This window comes from Carassius auratus, unplaced genomic scaffold, assembly GCF_003368295.1.
Source record: "Carassius auratus strain Wakin unplaced genomic scaffold, ASM336829v1 scaf_tig00214714_1_2670353, whole genome shotgun sequence".
Taxonomy (NCBI): Eukaryota; Metazoa; Chordata; class Actinopteri; order Cypriniformes; family Cyprinidae; genus Carassius; species Carassius auratus.
This window is the reverse complement of record NW_020527778.1, coordinates 376686-394618: the sequence shown is the minus strand read 5'-3', so window position 1 is coordinate 394618 and position 17933 is coordinate 376686. Positions and strand designations below refer to the sequence as shown.

The 17933-nt window shown below is 35.5% G+C and overlaps 2 protein-coding genes across 3 annotated transcripts; one reads left to right on the top strand and one right to left on the bottom strand.

Moving 5' to 3' along the window:
- Positions 1-774: 774 nt before the first annotated feature.
- On the bottom strand, positions 775-2030 carry LOC113092680 (myeloid-associated differentiation marker-like protein 2). Its single transcript, XM_026258390.1, has one exon. The coding sequence runs from the start codon at positions 1886-1888 to the stop codon at positions 1019-1021; it is 870 nt and encodes a 289-aa protein (XP_026114175.1). The 5' UTR covers positions 1889-2030; the 3' UTR covers positions 775-1018.
- Positions 2031-4826: 2796 nt separating this feature from the next.
- On the top strand, positions 4827-16126 carry LOC113092668 (TBC1 domain family member 24-like). Of its 2 annotated transcripts, XM_026258372.1 has the most exons (8): positions 4827-4905; positions 6883-7932; positions 8879-8890; positions 9029-9187; positions 10395-10458; positions 11536-11631; positions 12823-13066; positions 13891-16126. In XM_026258372.1, the coding sequence occupies exons 2-8, from the start codon at positions 6953-6955 to the stop codon at positions 14043-14045; spliced, it is 1710 nt and encodes a 569-aa protein (XP_026114157.1). In that variant the 5' UTR covers positions 4827-4905; positions 6883-6952; the 3' UTR covers positions 14046-16126. The 2 variants fall into 2 exon arrangements, with proteins under 2 accessions (XP_026114157.1, XP_026114158.1); XM_026258373.1 differs by lacking the exon at positions 8879-8890.
- The last annotated feature ends 1807 nt before the right edge of the window (positions 16127-17933 follow it).

Below are 17933 nucleotides of genomic sequence, written 5' to 3'. Positions count from 1 at the left end.
CATTTCCGTTCTACAATTGGTGCACATTACTGTTAGCGTTCTTCTCTATAAAAATTGATGCATTGTGGGAAATGAGCATGATCAGACATCTATAGTGGAGTGGAATCTGGGTCGGAGCAGATTATAGTTCCTTACATCATATATAATATATGTTTCGTTCAGAGTAGGTAAGGTTTTCTCAGTAAGAAAGTCTCTTCTGCTCACCAAGCTGCATTTATGTGTTTAATGAATACTATAAAATCTGTAATATTGTGAAATATTATTATAATTTCAAAGAACAGTTTAATATTTGAATATATTTTGAAATGTAATTTATTCCTGTGATGCTCCGCTGTATTTTCAGCATCATTCCTCCAGTCTTCAGTGTCACATGATCTTCAGAAATCATGAAAATATGATGATTTACTGCTCAAGAAACATTTCTGATTATCATCAGCTGAGAAAAAGTATTTTGTAACATTAGAAATGTCTTTATTGTTACTTTTGACTGATTTGATACATTTATTTATTTATTTATTTATTTCAAATTATAAAAAAGGGACAGTGTACATTAATCAACATTCATGAATGTAAAAGTACCCAAATTAGCCCAAAGACTAGTTTTCATTGGTAGTCCTTTTGCCAGATGTTAAAATTAAACAACAAATTATACAAACATCCCATTAGTTATAATACTATACACACACACACACACACACACACACACACCAATATTAAATAAAACCATTTATTTTGAACAATCAAGCTTTTTATGGAACTGAAATAAAAAATACATAAACATTTCCAGTAACTATATAGAAACAATAATAACAGTGAACAGGATCTTGAAATTGGCATTGACGGAAAACATTCACCATCTTTTAAACCTTTACTGTGAAACAAAAAAGGTTCTAGATTATTAAAATGTTCTTCACATTAAGAGAAAAGTGTTCTTTGAAGAACTGTTTTCTGGAAGTTCTTTGGTGAATCAGAAATGGTTTGTTAACCCTTTTGCAACCTTTGTTTTTAAGTTCTGATGCTATTGAGAGCGTTTGAATCCACAGATACCCAAGCAGGTCAAGACCAGGTCAGCCACGTACAGGCCGAGGTTAACGTAGGTCATGAAGGTCACAACAAACTGGATGCTCCATATACAGCTGTTTCCCGGACAGTCTTGGGGCCGCGGGTTTCCTCTGAAGCTGTAGATGGGCCAGAGGATAGCGGCAGAGATGTAAAGCAGCACTGATATTAACAGCAACAGCATGGTGAAACAATCAATGCTGAAGGGCAGACAGTTCTTTAACTTGGTCAAGATGTTGACGATGATGGTCAGGAGGGTTAGAGGCAAAGGAACCGCGTAGGCCACGATGCACCACAGCAGAGCCGGCTGACCCATGTAACCGATCAGGGATATGAGGATGATGCATGCAACGAAAGCCTCGAGAATCTTAATGAAGCCTGGAAGCACAGAAACGTACGTCGCAGAGCGTGTCGCATCACATTTGTCCCTGAACGTCTCCACGCAGTAAAGCACACAACACACGGCCGAGAGGATGGTGACCATCCAGCCCCAGATGCACTTCTGGCAGATGTAGAAGTTGGCGAACATCGCCGTGCAGGAGAACGTGCAGAGCGACGCCATCATGGCCATCCCGGTCGTGAAGTCGTCCCAGTCCATGCAGAACACCAGGATCAGCTTGTGGATGAGGAACACCTCCACTATGGTGATGACCAGCGAGATGATGGGACACAGACCCCACACCAGCATGCAGTAGATCCAGTAGGTGTGAAACGACCGATCCCAGACGCAGCTCACCGCAAACGTCACCGCGCACATCACGATCTGCAGCATGTGCAGGGCACTCCGGGTGCTCTTCAGGGTGGAAAGAGAGAACTTGGGCTTTTCCATTTTGAAATGAGCTCAAGGGATACCAAGCTTGGAGCGGTGCTTCAAGAGGTCTCAAGGCGTTATGGAAATGAGCTGCTTTCAGAAGAAGATAAAACCTCATAACATGCAAAAGACGCTGCAACCGTCACACCACAACGCTCCACCTCGGGCCTAACGACCATCGGTTATCTAAAGCCACATTGATACACAGTGCTGTATACAACGTTAATCAATCAGCTGTACAGAAGACAATAGTGTCAGTATTCAGCTCAGTTAAATTCAGTTCAGCATATAGTGCATTGATTATTAAATATACAAATAATTAAATTCAGCTATAAAACAGCTTTACAGAAGACAAGTGTCAGTATCCGGCTCAGTTTATGTTGTTTCAGTTCAGTTCAGTTCAATAACTGTCAATAACTTTCATAAATTTAGCTCAATTTAGTTCTATATTGATTCAGTTCAGGGGGGTTACAAAATTTGACTAATTTAAAAAAAAAGGTTTTTATTTAATGAAAAATTCACTTTATTAAACAAACTATTATTTCTAAGCTTGCTTTCCACTTCTTGAGCCTGAAATAGTGGAATTCTGGTCAATATTGATAATAATCAAACACTATTTTTACTAAATGTGCTTTTGTGCTGAAACCTCTGCTAGTTTAGGCCTGACATTGATAAATAATGATGACAATAAAACCGCCAGTTTTGATAAACGAGTTATTGAACCGTTCAATTAAAACGATTCGTTCAAAACAGCTGATTCAGTAAGAATCTAAACAAGTCTGCGTCCCAATGTGCATAATATCCATCCTATATTCTATGATATATTAGTAAGTTTCAATACTATTTAGGGCAGATAGGCTGAATATTGTGCACACTGGGACGAAGGGAACGTGTCCATCTGAATCACTGGCTCCCTTGATTCATTCAAAAACCAATTCATTCATGCACTGTTGTCTAAAATTAATAGCACATTTGTGCTCGTGCATGCAGGCCTATTAATATTCAGAAAAGTGCATTGCTTGTGCAATGAATTTAAAAACATAAAAACTCATACACTGGTATTTTTTCTTTAATTGCTTGAATTATAAGATTATTTAACCTGTATTCTTTAATATTCTTCAACACGCAGGGAATGCATTTGGACTCTCGAGACATGTTTTAGTTTGTTTTTTGCAAGGTCGATGACTTCTGATCATGTCAGCTCTTGTATCATCTCTCCATACATCACAATCATTTCTATTTTAAACACTGAATATGGCTATGAAATACTGATAATCTAACAGCATGAGATTGTTCTTGCTAATGCAAGCATGAACACCTGTGTGACCATGTGCGGAGTTGCTCCAAAGAAACTAAATTTGTGTTTATATTTATATGGTAATATGGTAATTTCCACTCAATATATCAGCTGATGTCTGTTGGAGCCTCAAATCTGACATCTGCCTCCTAGTGAATGTACTGAATAACAGCAGCTACATACTGTATGTTTGCAGCCAAAGAGATCATTGAATTTGTGCATATTTTCTAGTTGATTTTCAAAATGAAATTCTGTTATCATTTACTCACCCTCATGTTGTTCCAAACCTGAGTTTAATTTTCTTCTTTTGAAAAGATATTGTTGTTAACTAAACAGTTGCTGGTAGCCATTGACTTACACTTGAGTTATCTTAATGACTGTCATGTGTCTGGTGGATGTTGTGCACAAGACCGGGCGTTGTCTATTACCAGCTCAGGCCTCTGGCCAGTGAGATGACCATAAAACTGTAAACAGGTCAGCTGATGCACGATGACCTTTTCCTTTTTCTGCTTATGAAGAAAGAAAAACAGAGACGATTCGGGTAATTCTGGAAAAGACTGGTAATTATTAATAGACAAATAGTAATATAGAAAACTGGATATAGCAGAAATAAAGCAGTTGTGTCCAAAGTTATTCCAGATAGATAGATAGGTTTGCCTCATTGTATAGAATGGGAATACAAAATGTATAGTTTAGAATCATCATTGTACAAAGTTTGGCCAAAAATAGCCTGAAACCTAAAAACTGATTTGTGAATTAAAATATAAAACATAGTTTTTGCCGATACATACCTTTTTGTGTCTATTAAGTGTAGTTAAATTAATAAAAGTGTGTTTTTTTTTTGTTCTAACTTAGTCTTGGCGTCCTCTACAAAGGACATAGAATACATTTTTTTTCCTTCATTTTTTTCTTATGCTACAAACAATGCAATGAAAAAAAAAAAAAAAAAACATTCACAACTTTTTTTTTTTTTTTTTTTTTTTTTTAATGCTTTATTTAGTGACAATTCACATACAAATGAACAATAAAAGCAAAAATATAAATACTGTATATTCAACCTGACAATAATTGTGAAAAAAAAGAAAAAGTAAATACTAAATAAATCAACAAACAAAAAACAAAAATAAGAACTATATACAGAGGGGTATTAAAAACAAATCCATATCTCCAACTACAAAATAAGTATACAAAAGTCCTTAAAAAGGATAACGTTTCAAGGCTTTACAACAATCTATAGTCTTTTTTGCTTTGGAGTTCCTTACACATTCCATCACTTTAAGATACTGACGTAACTCAAATTTAAATTGTAAAAAATTAGGTGTACTCTTTGACCATCGACATTTATGAATGTGATATTTCGCTAATATAATAAACAAATTAATAAGAAAAAAAAATATTGTCTAAAGGCTTATCATAATAAAATAAAACATTATTTTCTTCTAAAGTAATGTCAGTTCCTGAAATCTCTTCAAAGAAGATCCTAAAATCATACCAGAATAATTTAGTACAAATACAATCAAAAAAAAGATGACATATACTTTCATCATTCAAATTACAAAAGACACATTTCAAATCAATATCCTTCTTAAATCTTTTAATAACCTCAATTACTGGATAAATATTCACAACTTTTTTTCTAGTCTCTTCCCAGCGTGCTCTGTGACGGTAGCGCTCACGGCGCATGCGCGCACAATCATAAATATGCGCGCTGCCTGACAGACAGTCGACAGCAAATCAGGTAAGACGGTTCATTCAAACTATTATTCAATTTACTACATTTTCTGAAATCCGCGCATGTTTTAGTGATTCCTATACTTGAAGTGCTGCTTTTCAGGCTTTTAAACGGCGTGACATCGGCATGAGCGCCTTTAAACTGCCAGCACATTAGCTGCACGAGCTAACGTTACTCACATTAGCTTAATCTGAAGCGTCGCTGGTTCATGTGCATTAAAGACACTGTTATTAACACCGAAAACCCCCAGAGCTGTCCGTCTGCTGCATGCATATTAATGTGCTGTGTCTGTATCGGCGTCTGACACACTTCAGTCAGCTTTGGACCAGGGACGCCTGCGTGTCATAATGTTTATTCTATCATTGGCTGTGTTGTGTTTTTGTCCACATTAGAAGCATTAGAACAGCGCGTGCCCGTGCTGACGTGCATCATTATCAAAATACGCTGTGGTTATTACACTAAAACATTTTTTTATGTTTTTACTATGTTTTTGACGCAATGATTTTGGAAGCTTCATACGCCTTTTAAAAGAAATACAAAATGTATTTATTATGGTTTTACAGTGTCTGTGAGGGACTGGCGTCATACAGTTAATTATATTATCGTGTAATTAATACGTGAACATTTGTGTAAAATATTTAGTTTCTGTTACTTATTTTTTCTTTCTCCCTATACCACTGTACTGTTCGATGTATTATTTATTTGAATTCAGTTTTTTTTATTTAAATACAATTTTATTTTTATTCAGTTTATTTTAATCAATTTCTAAATCAAATTTATTTTTATTTAGTTTAAGCTTGTTCTTCTTATAAAGATATATATTTTTAAACACTTTAACTCCAGAGAAAAGGTTGTGCACTGCCACCTTTTATTTATTTTATATCAAATATATTAAAATATTATAATTTTATTTAAATACATTTTATTTGAATCAATTTATACATTTTTAATTTTTTAGCTTTTATTATTATTATTATTATTATTATTCTTATTTAAAAAAATTCTCTAAACATTTCCATTGACTTTAGAGATAAGGTTCATGTGATTTTTGCTAAAACATAACAATATTTTATTATAATAATATAAAAGATGCATGGCCTGGTTTAAATGGATTATAGCCCCTGACCTTTGACCTCTAGAGCACTGATTCTATTACCCTACATTTGCAAATCCCATTGAGTATTTTTGCTTTGTCCTGATATTTTCGTGTTGTTGACGTCCGATGACCTCAGACCTTAAGTCATGAGTACAGAGCTCACTCTTACAAATTGAAGAGGAAAACAGAGTCAGGAAAGCGGAGATTCCTGTTTTTTCCGGTTGAAATCTAATAAGTGTAATTGGGACATTCTGATGAACTGATTCAGAAAGGCCCGAATACACAGACAGACTTACACAAGACATGAAAGTGAATTGGATGTTATCCTTTTGAGGGTCTTTTTCATGTCCATATGTCTCTCTTTTTATATATTTTAATGACTTAATATTTTTTACACTTGTGTCTAACCTAGATTTTCTATCTTACCATTTGGAAATTTTTTATAAAAATATAAATCGGTGTATTTTTATGATTTGTGTGTGCGTTTATTAGGGATGCACCAATTTAAAAAAGTTCAGGCAGATACTGATAGATAATAATTATTTTTATCTTATGGTGTTAGTACAATAATATTTTGTATTTACAAAATTCTATTTAAAGTATGCTTTGACATATGAGCATTTATTACAGTATTTAAATTCAAATAAAGACATTTCTTAACTTTTCTGCATCTTGCTGGTTGAAATGTTATTTTTACTAATATGTGTATTTATATTTATATATATTTTTTTTTTATATAACCTGCTGATATAATTGCTAATATTGGCTCATATTGATATTGCATTTATATTTTACATTCATGCATTCAGCATTGCTTTTATTTCCTTTTAATGGGTTCATGCATTCTTGGATATTAATATATTCAATCTCTTTCCTTCTCTCAACAGCTGGAGCAATATGACTGGCTAGTTTCTTTCTGTCCTCTCTTGTGCTGTTTGTCGCGTGAGGTCAGAGGTCATGGCTGCTGATTGTGGCATGTTCGTGGACTGGTCTCAGATGGGCGATGTGAGTCGCGACGCGGATCCCGGTAAGATCGAATATAAAGACTTAAAGGAGCTGAAGCAGCACGCCCGCTCGGGTCAGTGGGCCAAAAATCACAGCCAGCGCTCGGCCGTTTACCGGCAGCTGCTCAAAGTGCTCCCGTGTCGCACCGTCACGCCGGACGCCGCGGTCTACCGCGACATCGTAGGCAGTGCTAACAGCAAGCGCATCTCATCCACTCCCCAGCTGCCTGAGTTCGTGGACGGGGTGGCAGTGCCATGCTACAGTCTAAAGCCCGAATCTGTGGGGTCGGTGCATGCTGTTCTTTCCTGCATCGCAGGGCAGTTCCCGGATATCTCGTATTGCCCGTCTTTACCGGCGGTGACCGCGCTGCTGCTGCACTGGAGCGCCGATGAAGCGCAGTGCTTCGAGAGCGTCAGCCGCATGCTGGCCTGCAACGAACCCGGGCGCCGTTTATTAGATCAGACTTTCCTTGCATATCAATCGGCCAGCATGACCTTCGGCGACCTCGTGCATAAATACTGCCCGGCCGCGCATAAGCTGATGGTGGCCACCGCGACAGACGTCCTGGAGGTTTACTCCGACTGGCAGCGATGGGTTCTGGGCGACCTTCCGTTTAGCTTCGCTGCGCGTGTGATGGACGTCTATTTGGTGGAGGGGTACAAGGTCCTTTACCGCGTGGCGCTGGCGATACTGAAGTTCTACCGCAAGCAGCGCAGCGCTGCAACAAGCTCGGCTTTAACCAAACAGGACTCGGCGGCGATCAGGAGCGATATCCAGGCGTTCGTGCAGAACATCGGGAAAAGTGTGACTCCGGACAAGCTGCTGGAAAAGGCCTTTTCCATCCGTCTGTTCAGCCGGAAAGAGATCACGCTGCTGCAGCTGGCCAATGAGAAATCACTCCAGCAGAAAGGCATCACCGTCAAACAGAAGAGGTATTGATGACTGTTACTACTATTCTACTCCTCACTCTTAAACTGTACTGTCTGATTGTTATTTATTTAAATCCAATGTGATTTATTTTGGTTTTTATTTATTTTTCATTATTTAATTTATTTTTTTAGTGTGTATTTAATTCAAATGTGTTTTTATTCAAATGCTTTTATTTTTTTCATTTGATTTATTATATAATTAATTTATTTGTTTACTATGTATTTAAATTCATTTTAAGAATCATTGATTTATTTTTAATTTAAATTTAAATAAATCACTTCAGTTTTATATTTAGATATATATCACTCAAGCAGTGTTTCTGTAAGTGTTTTTTTGTGTTTGCCTGTAGTAAATTATTACAAATATTTTTGTGCTTGAAATGAAATAGAAGTGACTTTAAACGGCTCCTGTTTAATTAATTTACGGTATTCATAAAAACTACAGATCTAAAAATCCAAAATGTACATCTGAGACTCGTGGGATGCTGCTACCTAAACGAAACACTTACACTACTATTCAAGCTACATTCAAAAAGAAAACGGTTTTAATGATTATATTTAAATGTATAGATTTTCCTGTATTTGAGCCACTGACTTCTCCCTTGGTGTTAATACAATTTGACTTTCAAAGCTCACTCTCTTATTTATTAATTTGACCAACCCTAGACTTTTAAAAGGCTGTGTAATATGTGATGAGGTCATGTGACATCACTGTTTCAAATGCTTATAGTATTTAATATACACGACTCTAAGATGCTAATTATTAACAAATTACAAAGAAGTCTTTATTTCTGAGGCATTTATGGCATTGTCTGTTCATCTTAAACTAAGTATTCATGTCTATTCACTTTTCTTGGTTTTGTTCCTTCATTTAGTTTGCATTGTCACAGTTTACTTTTCTTTATTTTTTCCATTTCTCCTGCTCTCTACTTTCTGTGCTGTTCTTTAGTTCTATCAAAAGGTGGGTATCTTCATCTCTCATCATCATCATCATCCTCACTCACTCTGTTTTTCAGACTATTTCTGAGCCATTTATTTCTGTTGATGCACAGTGAAATATGCATTATTGTCATGCATGTTCCTTTCTTTATCTCTTTAGACAAAATGTGCAGTTAGCAGTGAACGCTGATAATTTCAGCTCGGAGATCGTCAGCGCGAAAGAGATCAGAGATATCTGGTCCTGGATCCCGGAGCGTTTCGCTTTATGTCAACCGCAGCTGCTCTTCACCACATCCACACACGGATGCAGCCTCAACAGGTACACACACACACACACACACACACACACGGATGCAGCCTCAACAGGTACACACACACACACACACACACACACACACGGATGCAGCCTCAACAGGTACACACACACACACACACACACACACACACACGGATGCAGCCTCAACAGGTACACACACACACACACACACACACCAACACACACACACACACGGATGCAGCCTCAACAGGTACACACACACACACACACACACACGGATGCAGCCTCAACAGGTACACACACACACACACACACACACACACACACGGATGCAGCCTCAACAGGTACACACACACACACACACACACACACACACGGATGCAGCCTCAACAGGTACACACACACACACACACACACACGGATGCAGCCTCAACAGGTACACGCACACACACACGCAGATAGATACACACGCACGCACACATACACACATGCACACACGCATACGCATGCACACAGATACACACACACGCATACGCATACACACACACACACACACACGCGCACACACACACATACAAACACACACATGTACACGCATACACACACAAGCATACACACGCACTCACATGCACACACATACACGCATACACACACATACACACACACGGCTTTAGCCTCAACAGGTGCACACACACACACACACACACACACAAAACCATACGCGAGCACGCACATACACACTCACACACGCATACACACACGGCTGCAGCCTCAACAAGTGCATACACACACATAAGCGCACACAAACACACACACACACACATAAGCTTACACACACACGCACGCACGCACACACACACATAAGCGCACGCACACACATACAAACACACACACACACACACATACAAACACAAACACACATAAGCATACGCATGCACACACAAACACACACACACACACACACATAAGCATACGCACGCACGCACCCACACACAAACGCACGCATACACACACTCACACACACACACACACACACACACAGGGCTGCAGCCTCAACAGGTGCAAACACACACCTGAACAGCCATAAAACACTTCAGATCTCATTGCATTAGATTACTGTGATGACATTTATTTTAAAGAAAGCTAGTCTTTATGCTCAAGTATATGCTTCAAGAAGTCATCGTGAGTAATGGTTAATATTCAGTTGAAGTGAACTTGTTTTAAATCTGGTGTGTGTTGTTTTATTCAGGTTTTATTCTCATTGTGAGGGATACGAGCCGACACTGATGCTCATCAGGACTACAGACGGAGAGGTACCTGAACCCTGTCTCTCGCTCGCGTTCTCTCTCCTTCTGTCCTTCTGTTGGGTAGATATGTTGAGATTTACATTCATTCGTTTCGCTCAAACGCAGGTGTTTTATGCAGACGCTTCTTCTGAGAAGGAAATCTTTGTTAGACTGAGGGTGGTTTAATTTATGCATGTTTAAGGAGGGGGAAAAATCTATTTGAAACTAAATTAGTCAATGAATGCACTTCTATCCGTTTGTATGCAACAATCTTTAAATATAGAAGCGCTAATAGAGTCAGTTCAGGTCAATCCAGAAGCCTAATTTAATTATTTAGCATTTTTTATGGTTTATAGGGCCCTATGAAATCCATTTATTTACATAAAAAAAATTGTGCTTTAAATTTTTTCATCTTTCTAGACTGCATAAAAAATGTTACTAATCAAAAAGAGTGTTCTAAAATCATGAAACTAAAAAATATAATTTTTAGGGCACTCTGAAATGCATATTTATTTCTATTTTGTTTTCCTTTTTTATTTTTCTAGACTCCATTTTAATTATTTAATAAAATTTTGTAATTAAAAAGAGTGTCTGATTAATTGAATTCATAATTGAATAATTTATTTAGAATAAAATGTTTATCTAATAATACTTAATATGTAATGGTTTTTTTTCCAGAAATTCAGTGTTTTGTGTTCATAGAAAGTTGAATCAATCTTCTAATCAAATTAAAATTAAACAAACCCTTTTATTTTCGGTGCTGCGGTTACAATTAACACATGGAAGAAAAATTGCGGATTAATCCATAAAAATTATTTTTATTGTTAGCAGTAGTATTAGTGTTACCTTAAGACATTGTACTGTACAATAGTAATATATTTCTCTCACAATTTCCTCAATTAAAACCAGACTTTTATTTTGGCGAGCTGTCATGAAGGCATTTGAGTTTTATTTATTTAAATGTGTGTGTGTGTATATATATACAACATACCTCATTCTTGCATATTATATAGGATTGATAGTAAGCAAACTTGGATTCAGGGAAGTTGTTCAAGATCTCAGTCAGTGTGTGATTGACGTGCCTCTCATCCAATCATATTCCAGGTGTGTGGAGCCTTCCTGTCCACTGATTGGGAGGAGCGGAAGAGGGGCGGGAACAAGTCCAGCTTCTTTGGCACCGGAGAGTGTTTCGTCTTCAGAGTATGTTCTTTTCAAGACATTTATTTGCAAATAATAAATAATAAAGGTGCATAATAATAATAATATAGGACATAAGTAATCAATTTAAGGTATTGAGAGTCAAATCCTTAATCTTGAATAATTGTTTACATGTATGATCCACTAGGGGGCGCTATTTTCTTGCGTATTATCCGTCATCGTCTCATTCTATTATACTCAAAGAAGAAAGTTTTAGAGTCAAGATATAGTTCTTAGAATTCCTTTGTAGGATTATTAAGGACACAGATTAATCATAGTCTTACTGTAAAGTTAAAGAGTTATAAAATCAATGTGGATAGCAGATGACTTGATTTTGGAAGAAAAGTGTTTTTATTTTAAGCGATTAAATATAATTATACATACAGTGTAAGTGATTAAAAGGTGCATATATATGAATAGAAAGTAAATCTAAATAGAAATATTTATTTGTAAATATATTTATAAATGTATATGTTTATATAAACAAAAATGATATATGTATATATAATTTAATAATTAATGTAGTAATTATAATAACATTATTATATAAATGCACAAATGTTTACATGAATATATGCATATATTTATTTGTAAATATATTTATAAATTTGTTTATTAACAAAAATATATAATTTATATAAATGCACACATTTACATAGATTAATAAATGCATATTAATTATAATGTAAGAATCAATAAAATAATAATAATAATTATTATTGTATATAATAACATATTATTATAAATAACTAAATCAATTATTATTATTTATTATAAATAAAATGGAGTAAGTTTTTTTTTTCTATAATTTTAATGAAACAAGGTTAATTGTAATTGTTCAGTCTGAAGTCTCTGGGGTTTATTTGTAGCAACAACCAAAGATACATTGTATGGGTCAAAATTATAAATTTTCCTTTAAGCCAAAAATCATTAGGATATTAAGTAAAGATGAAATTCCATTAAAATATTGTGTAAATCTCCTACCGTAAATATATCAAAACTTAATTATTGATTAGTAATATGCATTGCTAAGAATTCATCTGAACAACTTTAAAGATGATTTTCTCAGTATTAAGATTTTTTTGCACCCTCAGATTCCTGATTGTCAAATAGTTGCATCTCAGACAAATATAGTCTGATCCTAACAAACCAGACATCAATGGAGAGCTGATAAATGCTGTGTGTTTATTTCAGATGAAGCCGGAGATGGAGCGTTATGAGTGGGTGGTTATCAAACACCCGGAGCTGGTGAACACGGCTCAGTCCGCAGACGATGAACAGAACTGTGCTAATAACAACGATGATGCAGCTCAGTCTCTAGAGGAGCCCACAGCAGACGCGTCTCAGCTGTCACCCTTCCTCTCCACACGACACTTCAACCTCAACTCAACCAACACCTCCATGTTCATGGCGGGAAACGCCGACTCCATCATTATCGGTGAGTGAGACGCTCATTTCACACACATCTGATTCTTTTAGTACTTTTTTCTCTTCACTTGAAATCAAACACAGGGAGTTTTTTTTTTTTTACGCAGATAATAAAAGGTGCATTTTAATATTCACATTCAAAAAAGATAATAATTACAATATGATCAATAGAATTCTGTTGCTCATGTAAAATTAACCAGCAAAATGAATTAATGTGCTTTATATTTGACAATCAGGTTTCTTAAAAACACTGTCATCAGAGTTTTATATGAGGGTGTTGTTTTATATTTTAATTGCATGTCTAAATTAGATTTCATTAGCAAAATAAATATAATTTTTTCCACGTGGCCCATTTTATATGCATATTATATTGGAATACAACAAAAAAAATCTTAAATTAATATTAAATTTTATTTTATTTATTTATTTTTATTTATTTATTTTTATTTATTTTATTTATTTTATTTATTTATTTATTTAATTATTTTTTATTTATTTATTTATTTTTATTTTATTTTTTTTATTTGAGTGCATGCAAAATAAGTGCATAACTTGTTTTTTAACTTGATCCAATTAAAAATAAATAACTTATTTATTTTTCATTGGCTCAGGTTAGAAATAAAGATGTGAATCATTATCCAAAATGTTTTTAATTGGATAAAAGAACCACTTTTTCAGTGAACCAAGGCTAATTACATTTCAGCTAGGGCTATGAAATGATATCTCAGTTAGTCAAGATTTTTTCAGTGCTTCTTTGGTGTAGTACAGAAAGGAAGATGTCAGATTTGATCCTGCTGAATCTCTGTAATGAGATGCATGGTGTTGTTTGTGAAGGAGGAGGTGAAGGGAACGCTCTGTACATCGACTCGGAGCTGAACCACGGCCGAACCGAGCGCTGCCTGACCTTCGACAACCCACCGCTGTGTGCCGAGAGCTTCCAGGTCGCTCTTCTGGAGGTGTGGGGCTTCAGAGATGCCATGGCTTCATAAGAGCAGCTCTCCACGACTGCAGATGCTGACAGATGCTGTGGCTGTAAAATAGACGTCCCTTCATGATGTGCTGCTCCTCCAGTGCACTAAAATATCCGACCTAAACTCCTGTGAAGATCTCATGTTTATTGAGTATATTTATCGATTTAAAACATATCTCGAGGTTTGTTTTGATTGTTTTCTTATCGGTGGAAAGCTGTTCTGATTCAGGAAATGAAGTTTAGTATTGAAGGATTCGGTCAGTTTCGTCAAAACCGCTTTTTGCATTTTCTGCAGTAATGATTAAATATCTACAAGAAATGAGGAGACTTTCATGTTAAATCAAAACCATATTTATCGACGTGATTCCAGCAAGGTGTTAGAAATCTGTCACTGTCTTTTCTGGTGCGGAACACACCGATATATCACTGTTTTCTAATTACAGTCACAAGAACGTGGTGAGGGTCATCAAAATGTTTTATTTTTTTATACAATATATAATTTGTTTCTTTTCATTTTGGGATGAAAATGTATTTATGGATTTACCCAGCGAGTTTTCTCTGTTCTCTCTGGAAACCACTGCATACAAAATAAAAAAAGCTTGACTTTTATCTCACAGTTGAATGATATAAACTCACAATTGTGTTATAATGTCAGAATTGCAAGATAACTCAAACTTCAGAGAAAATTTTGATTTCTTTTGGTTGGTAATTTTTTTTTTTTTTTTTTTTATCAGAATGGAGAGTTTTTCCAAATTGGGAGTTTGTATCCGAATGGGGAGTTTGTTTCGGAATGGGGAGTTTGTTTCGGAATGGGGAGTTTGTTTCGGAATGGGGAGTTTGTATCCGAATGGGGAGTTTGTATCCGAATGGGGAGTTTGTATCGGAATGGGGAGTTTGTATCGGAATGGGGAGTTTGTTTCGGAATGGGGAGTTTGTTTCGGAATGGGGGGTTTGTTTCGGAATGGGGAGTTTGTATCCGAATGGGGAGTTTGTATCCGAATGGGGAGTTTGTATCGGAATGGGGAGTTTGTTTCCGAATGGAGAGTTTGTATCGGAATGCGGAGTTTGTTTCGGAATGGGGAGTTTGTTTCGGAATGGGGAGTTTGTATCGGAATGGGGAGTTTGTTTCCGAATGGAGAGTTTGTTTCCGAATGGAGAGTTTGTTTCCGAATGGGGAGTTTGTTTCGGAATGGGGAGTTTGTTTCCGAATGGAGAGTTTGTATCGGAATGGGGAGTTTGTTTCCGAATGGGGAGTTTGTATCGGAATGGGGAGTTTGTTTTCGAATGGAGAGTTTGTTTCCGAATGGAGAGTTTGTATCGGAATGGGGAGTTTGTATCGGAATGGGGAGTTTGTATCCGAATGGGGAGTTTGTATCGGAATGGGGAGTTTGGATCGGAATGGGGAGTTTGGATCGGAATGGGGAGTTTGTTTCCGATTTCTGACTTTGTATCTTGCAATTGAGAGTTTTTATGATACAATTCGGAGAATAAATGTCAGAGTTGCAAGAAAAAGTCACAAATAACTTTATTTTTTTGGTTCATTAGCAGAAATGGGCTTCCATAGTTCTTCTATGCAGCTTTGTGCCAACTGGGAAAAATATATTTTCCAGGTTCTCGACACACAGAGGATGGGAAAACACGAGCTCTTCATAAACCTCCAGTGGAAACAGAAACACTTTTGGGGCATTTAGCGACTTTCAATGGCATTCCAGTGTTCTTTTAAATCAGAAATCAACATCCTGTCATCACGGACTCATTGTCCTCTCGTTGTTCCAAACGACGTATATGACTTTTTTTCTATAGTGTGACACAAACAGAGATATTTTGCAGTGAAAGTCGAGTGGTCAGAGCTATCAAGCTGCTAAATGAACAAAAAAAAAAAAAACACCATTAAAGTTAGATTTAAACAAAATAATAATAATGAAAACAGATCCTGAAAAATCCTGAAAAGTTGTGTTTTTTTGTGCATGTAATAAAGAAAGTCATCTTGTCTTGGAACAACATTTTCTATGATAAATGCATTCTATCTTAATTTACATTGAATGATTTTGATCATATGATCATATCACTCCGTCCAAATAAAAAAAAAAAAAAAAAAAACATGCATAAATGCAATTTTTATTTTGCTAAACATGAGCGGTTAATGTATGCAGATTGAATTGCGATGTAAAATGCACTAGAGATCCAGCTTCTTGTTAATCATTCAATGCTCTTTGCTTGATTTGTATTATCAGCACTATTTTAAGTGGGAAGTATTATTTTTTATGAGTTATCTTTTTCCTTTTGCACTTACTGAACATATTTTTAGTTGTCGATTATTAGTAACTCATCTTTGAATTAATGTCAGTAATATATTGTTTGTTTTCAGTTTCTACATATCAGTAAGGATATCTTCAGCTGATTTGTGTCATATCTTTGAATTTGAGATTCAAGTGATGAAGAATAAAAACTGCAAGGTGTCATTAAAACATTTTGTTGTTGTTGTCTTTTGTGTCTATTTTATTCATATTATTTGATGTTTTTGTATTTTATGCAACTCAGTCGTTATATGGCTTTAAAAGTGAATAGTGAATATGCAATTTCTATAGCTTAACTCTAAAATGTGTTATTTGATATGAATAGATTTGAGGGCAGTATTAATATAAAGTGAATTACATTCAGAAATGACCAGCAATACTGTCCCTGTGAATGCAAATTATATTTTCACAGATCTCTTCTGATCTCATTATATGTTGACCTTATTATGCAGATTCTCCCTTTGGCTAAATGAGCGCAGACTAATTGATCTTCCATCATGTGTCCTGAACAACATGTGTTCACCAGGCATGCAGAAACTGACACTTGAAATAAATATGGCATAATATTATTAGATATGATGCAATGTGATACAGATATAGTTTGAAATATTTAATATATTAAGTAAACAAAATTAATAAAATCTATATTCTACACTCTTGATAGATTATTATTGCAAACTGTACTCAGTTACTGATTCCAAATTAATAAAAAAATAAATAAAAAAAAGTTAGTAATATAATCCATTATCTATTTTATTGAACTTAGGTTCCATTCGTTATTTACAACCTAAAATGCATTAAAAAATTATATTATTTAAACCATTATATTACATTATAAAGTTTTCTGCATGGGGTATAAATGAACTGAAGGGGGTTAATCGTGATTTTAATGAAAATAATTAGCCTATTTAAAAAATTAAACTTCCAAAGACATAATACACAGTTAAATAATCTCCAGAGTGATAATTAAATTAAAAAAAAATATATAAATGAGTGTGTCCATCAGTAGGTGATGCAAAGTTGAAGAAATATTAAGAATAAATATTGAGAAAATACTTCCTGATAATTACAAGGATTGGAATCTGATTACATTATCCAGATTGCATGTAATTAGTTACTACCAGGCTCCTTCAATGCGCTCATTTATTATGTGACCATTCTATTTAAATTCACGCTGACAGATGGCGGTGGGCGTGGCCTCCGGTTGACGTCACTGCCCGAATGACCTTCATCTGGGGAATCCTCATCCACTGCATCACACTGCGTTGGTGACATATCACTTTATTATAAAGAAGCGTTATTATTAACAGCACAAGACATCAGAGGGTCGTGATATAGAAGTCGAAAACCGTTAAATTTACCAAAATGATCTTTCTTGATGAATGAAATATCTTAAAATGTGTCGCCTGCGATGTGAATAGTAAACCAACGCCCTTTCAAAGAGCAACATATAATAGATATATAATAAAAGATATATAATAAAAATATAATTTGTGAAATTATTTAGTAGTGTTACACATTCGAATCATACTGACAATGTTGTTGTAGTCGTTTAATTGCTAAATAAGTTCCATAATTTATAAAACCTTAATACGGGCTTTTTCAAACAC